General features: G+C 41.5%; 1 protein-coding gene across 1 annotated transcript in view; it reads right to left on the reverse strand.

Moving 5' to 3' along the window:
* LRMP (lymphoid-restricted membrane protein) overlaps nt 1–6,468 on the reverse strand; it is a 38,828-nt gene that overhangs the window by 16,095 nt on the left and 16,265 nt on the right. Inside the window, exons 15-17 of the mRNA XM_010087236.1 lie at nt 6,094–6,257; nt 4,333–4,447; nt 3,737–3,899 (exon numbers count right to left, since the gene is read on the reverse strand). Of these exons, the coding sequence (XP_010085538.1) occupies nt 3,737–3,899; nt 4,333–4,447; nt 6,094–6,257 (442 nt within the window). The remainder of the gene's footprint in view (nt 1–3,736; nt 3,900–4,332; nt 4,448–6,093; nt 6,258–6,468) is intronic.

Raw genomic sequence — 6,468 nt, forward strand, 5'->3', positions numbered from 1 at the left:
TCAGCAGGAGGGCAGCTCCAGCTCAGCTGCATGGAGACAAAGCACTGTGCCCACCATCCGCTGCCCCTCAATGCACATTTGCTTGCTGTTTACTGCTAAAGGGGTGTCATCTGAAGACTGCTAGAAGAAATTTCCAAAGCAATAGTTAGGCAGCTGCCTTTGACCTAATGTTGCTTAAGTGATGAAAAATGGAAAAGAAATTGGAAGATGTAGCCTGATTTTCAGCCTCTAATCCTTCTCAAAATGCAATTTATCAAGCACCTGCATTTTGTCACAATTACTGTTTGGAAGCAACAGGAAACTGGTTTTGCAATCAGGTTTTGAATATACTTCTGTGTGTGCATATACACCTGTGTGCATATATACGTAAATATATATCAAATTAAATGTTTAACTTGGCAAAGTCTCACAAGGAAAGTTATTTATTTCCTTCACATTACAAAAAATATAAGAACAAACAAAACTAGTGTCACATTAACAGGCATAGTAAACACACTTACCTTCCCTTTTACTGGCTCAGCCGATGTGGGCAGGAGACTGTAGTCAAATTCTAACTCTGCACAGCACTATTGCAATATAGAAATAGTTTGAGGCAGGCAGACGTAGAAGGGAAAAAAATGTAAAAAAAGAAGAGGAACACTACTACTGATTATGAACAAAATAGAATTTTATCTTTCCAAGTGAACTGTTTTCAGCTATCAGGAAAATTATGCAGTTGTGTTTCCCCTTGCTACTTTCAGCCTTTCTGCTTAAAGCTCTGCAAATACAAGTTTTATTCACATGCAGCTAGCCCAGTTTTGATTCTGATCCTCTGATGCCCCTGTTACAGCCTAGGATACATTTCAGGATCTTCTGTTTGTCTTTATAAGTTATCTTGTTATTCTATCTTAAATCCAGATCATTCAGACCCTGAGCTATAGCATTCCTTACTAGAGCCAGTTGGGAAAAAAAAAAAGTCCTCCCACAGTGCCTCCCCCTCCACCCTCTTCCAAACTTAAAGTATTTTTATTCAAAGCAAAGTACTCCAGAATTATATAAATTTCTACTGTATTTCCGCACATGGGCCTAAAGATAATACTGTTTCACTGCCTGTTCCAATGCCTGGATACTAGAAATACTTTATTATCACATTTCAAACATTTGCTTTCAAGACCACCTGCGGAAGAGAGAGCTGATTGTGAGGGATAAATCACTCAAATGCATTAGGGAAAGTTTTCTCAGGCCCATTTGACATGATCCCCAACAACTGTTTACAGTCAAGACCAACACCACACCTGTAAGCCCTAGCCCATTTTTTTAGAAGGCTGAAGAAGGAAAATAATGTGCAGATCAGTGCATACAGTTTACAGCTTCCACAGTTATGTATATGTGAGGAAAGGAGAAATCAGATGCTGCCAAGTTACTTGGAGTTCATCCCAGCTGTAGATGTCCTTCCACCAGAGCACCTCCTGTGCAAGCCTACCTTTTCTTCTCCCACCAGACAAGTGTCATACCTGACACAGCAATTCACAGAATCGCCTTTGAAGCAGTTCCCATCTTAGTGTATTAACAGTTACTATGAAGAGACATTGACAAGTCTTACAGGGTTCCTTATAAAGTGATAACAAGCAGTCAGATGCTATCATGTCTTTGAACCTGACTATTGCCTATCACCAACACATTGCATGTTGCTTTAGTCTAGTTATACCTACAACAGTTTTTCACAAGAAAGAATTTTAAAAGTGCATTTTGTTTTGCAAGTTCCAGAAAACACTGGGCACTTTCTTTCCTGTGGTTACATTTCCCCTTGCTATAAAGGGGGGAATGCTTCCCCACATCATCAGCATTACAGTGCCACAGCTCCCTGCAGAAATGGACACCGTCATTACAACTTACTGGAAGAGAAGTATTTATCCTTCTAATTTGACATCCCATACAGAAGTTTTAAAGTCAATGGGCTTTACACTATACTTAGAAACATTCTTTGTTCAAGTTTGGCAGTGTCAGGGCTTGCCTCTCGGGGCTCCTACCTCGATATAAATTTACTATAGCTTTTACACCACAGCTAATGAGGGGTGGTTGGAGGGAAAGGAGATTTCTTTAGCACCATCACCTCAGTGCCCAAGCAAAAATTTAAGGCAGCTCTCAGCAGCCTGCGCAGCTTTTCTACTGGATGAGGTCTGTAGTAAGTAATGGCAAGGCATGATCAGACATCCAAAACAGACAGAGCTGTGCTAGGCTGACTTGAGTTGAAGTAGCTTCCTTGACCAACAAGTTCCCTCATTTCTCATCTCTTATCATGTGGGTGGGGGGGGAGTAGAGAGGTGGAATGGGTAGGTGGGTGAGGAAGAGACTACAACCCAGACCTTCAGTCAGAAGGAGCACCAGACCTCTCCGGCTTTCTGCAGGAACCAATATAAAGCATTGTCCTCCTCCACTCCCATCCTTGTTTGTCAGCCCTGTTCTTTGTAACTCCTTGGAACTTCTCTACACATCTACCAGTTTATTTTTGTTTATCTACAGATAGATATTTCTGCAAACTACCTGGAGTCATTTAAAGCCAAAGTCTCACCCATTTTCAGGGTGTGGTGTTATCTGGGGTTTTGTTTGGGGTGTTTTGGTTTTTGAGTCACAGCAGCAGCAGCCTCTTCCACACTTCTGGGGCTCTCTCTTTTCATTTACTTTAGCTCTCTTTGAAGAAGAGCTTTGTCTATTCAGAGCTGGAAAATTACACACTGTTTCCATTGTTATGCCTCTTGCTAAAAAAGCAACCCCACAGTTTGAAGGAAGCAGTAAATGTGAAAGCAACATGAGCATTGAACAACATGGGAACAATGCCAAAATATTGGTCACAAGTCAGCAAGCACAGTCTGGAGCTGTTTGACACATCAGTGCTTAACAGCTGTGCCTTAGAGGATAGACACAGGGTCCCATGTAACTTTTCCTACAAGACAAATTGTAGTTTCACATGAAGTTGTTTACAGAGCACCTATATGTTGAGCATCAGTCACATCACCCTGTGAAATGCACGCCTGAGGCCAAGTGTTCAGTGGGCTTAAGTCAGTAATATTTTTTTCCTATGAGCCAGTGATACACACTCCAGATTTGGAAAGAGAAAGCTAAATGTGCTGGAATCAAACCAATACATTCTTTAATTGCCCAAGCTTTTGAGGTGTTGGTGTTAGCAAGTGAACAAGAAGTAGTGTGAAGTTTCCATGGTTCTGCAGCAAAAATTGCACATGTACGATGCAATGACATGACTGCTTCGTACAGAAGAGAACAGCTTAATATCACACAGTTGTTCAAAAACACAAAACAAATACAAGCAGCAAGCAAAAGCATGACATGAAAAAAAAAAATCAGGTCTATTTGGTACAGGAAGCTTGAGAGAGAGATGAGTTTGTTAGGAATAAGGTGGGCTATGCAGGTGTGAGAACAGCACCTTTGCTAAAGGAGTGCCGGTGCCACCCATGGAGTTACTAACCCTTCCTCCTAAGAAGATTTTGTTAGGAAGTTCTGCAGCTTTGGTCCAGCCCACCCACTCATCAGGATCCCACCTGATTCTCAGACCAGATGGCATGGTTGCAGATCTCTTAAAAGGAGAAGGGAAAATAAAAAGGAAAAAAACCACAAGACTCCACAGAACATTTTACCAGATGACCTGCAGATCAGTCCTATTCCCCCTTGCTATAACTAAACCAATAAGGAATTTGCCCATGCAAGAGTGAAGGCTGGCACACTGCCAGTAGTTACTCACTTTTCTGGTCTTCCACCTTCTCTTGAAGCAACTGGCATATTCTTGTTAAAGCTGCATTCGCATCCTTGAGTTTTTGCTGCTCAGAAATGGCTTCCTCTAACTTGCATTTCAAGGATGTGGCTTCCTCACAAGCCGAGTGAAAGGCTTCAACTTGATCCTCTGCCTAAGCACAAAACAATATTTAAGGAAAAAAAAAAGAGAAGGATAAAAAAATAAAGCAGCCTGGCTAACAAGAGAAGCCTCTACAGCTAATGTAAGTGAAACCAAACTGCATCTGTTCTTTGTCAGGAAGTGATAAAGCTCCCTCTGAACTTCTGCATTTTTACATCGGGGTGGACTGTGTATGGAACCTATTTTTGGGGTTTTTTTCTCTTCTTTTTTTTTTAAGCCACCACAAATATGCAATGCTGCCTCTTTCATCAGCTAACTGTTGTCACCACCCCCTCAAATTTTACTTCCTCTGCTGGTTCCACTTTTGCAATGAAGCACTCCATTCCGAACACGCGATTTCCTTTCCCAAGAGCAGCAATGCATTGTACGTAGCCTTTTGCATCTGTTTGCTTGTTTTGAGTAGGAGGAACTAGACTGTCCCTTACCTGTTTACTGGCATCCTCAAGCTGCTTTGTAGCTTTTTGCAGCTCTAAACTAAGGGCTTCTGCTTGGCCAGCAGTTTCTTCTTGTAACTGTTTGACAGTCTCTATCTCACGTTGCCTGCGGGGTGAGAGAACACAAACCACAATCCGTTAGTGACATTTCAGAGCAGGCATGCCTGGGATATGACACATGCTAGCTGTTGAGACATGCATCAAGAACCACACTGAGCTGTTACATATTGTGGCTCCTCAGGATCCAGCATCAGGGACTTTATTCATGCTCAGCACAAGTCAACCTAATAGGCAGACATGGCTTTTCTACAGCAGCTCCAGAATTAGGAAGGGGATGGAGGTTTTTCCTGGTTTCTCCCCAGCTGAACAGTGCAATGGCTGTGCCAGTCCAAGCCAGCTGGGTACCATAGGGGAAGCTTGTGGAATATCCAGAGAACTCTCAAAGAACAAGAGCTTAGTGGGGGAAACTTTTGCAATTTGGTCAAAAGAATGCATTGTCTCATGGTTTGTGAGAAATAGTATTCAGATACAGAGTCAATCATTCTAGAAAAGATACCCTGGAGCTATTACTGCAGATATGTACCTTCATCTGATTAATTTCCCAGTGTTTCAGAGGATATTTCACTTGAGATAAAGCAGATACCATCAGAGCCAGTGCTAAAGATGACAGCTTTCACAGAACCCCTTCTTCTCCACTGCAGAAACTCTTTGCCCATTTCTTCCCCAACTCACCTTTACATTTTTTTTTCCTTGTTGCTACCACCACAAACAATTTTGATAGAGGCAGTTTTAAGAAACCAAGCCATCAGTATTTTTATCAACTCTTTTCTGAGTGAAGGGAGAGCATGGGGGAGGTCTACACTAACAGTGTTAAGTGGAAGATAAGTCAGGCAAAAGTGTAGTATGACTGCTCTGCATTAGCTCTCAGGGATGCAAAGCCCTAGGAAGCTATTACATCCCAAACCCAGGTAAAGGCATGTGTGCAAAAATTTACATTTAGCATAGGATAGCAGAAGGCTGACACTACAAGTAAGCCTGGGTTCCACAAAAACAACAAATACAAGTTAGCTGTTCTGGCAAAAAAACAAACAAAACCCTTGACTAGCTACTTTCCTGAATGTCTGAGGAGAGGAGGGAGGGACGTCAGAGGTTTACACCTGCTGTCTTTTGCTGCCACATTTGTGACATCAAAACTCATAGGAGGAACCACATGCCAATAAACTAAAATTTTAAGTTACATTCTCATATTTAATGAGATAACTCATTGTGGCTATATCTTTCAGAAACTGAGACATTATATCCTCTCAGGCTAGCAATTGTCTCCCAAAACAGTAATACCTACATACATATATTTTACAGGTCTTCTGCTTCACACAAAACCAGCAGTTAACTTAATGGTTGCACCTGTTAGATAGGCAGTGCCTTCTTGCTTTAACTGCTCAGTCTGTGGTCTCCCTGGTGTTTTCAAAGTCACCTCCAAGGTCATATGTTACTTCAGACACAAAACTTAACTCCCACATAGTGCAAATGTTATGCTAAAACCAGATCCACTCTCCAAAACAGCAGATAATTTCCTCTGTGAAAAATTCTGTCTTCAGAATTCAGTAAATTTTGCTTCCCAAGACGAAAAACCCAACCCAAACCAAAAACAAAGAAAAAAATCCCACTAAACAGCTAAGCAACCAAAGAAAAAACCAACACAAAACAAAAAAACCCAATCAACCTAAAAAGACACATGCTTTGAAGGGGTACCTGGCAGAGAGCTCTTTTCTTAGGTGAAATTGCTCTGTCTTGGTTCTCCTCAGGTTGCCTGCCATTTGAATGAAATCCTTATCTATGAAATCTTTGTATTTTTCTAAGAGCTTAAGTTTCTGGATCCAAAGGCGTCTTTTTTCTTCCAGTTCTTGCTTGAGAACCTGTGGAATTTTGAAACTGAGCTGCCATGTGGTTAGATGAGAAACAGGGTCAGAGAGTAAACCAGAGCTCCAGTTTACATGGTGAATTGATTTCCCTGCTCCACCACTTAGCATCATTGCCTACATCCAACACTATCAGCAATGAAGAAAGTGGATTATCATCAATATTTTTCAATCTACTCACATAATGTCTGTTAGGGGAAGGGTGGCG

Source organism: Pterocles gutturalis, unplaced genomic scaffold (genome assembly GCF_000699245.1).
Source record: "Pterocles gutturalis isolate BGI_N339 unplaced genomic scaffold, ASM69924v1 scaffold931, whole genome shotgun sequence".
NCBI lineage: Eukaryota > Metazoa > Chordata > Aves > Pterocliformes > Pteroclidae > Pterocles > Pterocles gutturalis.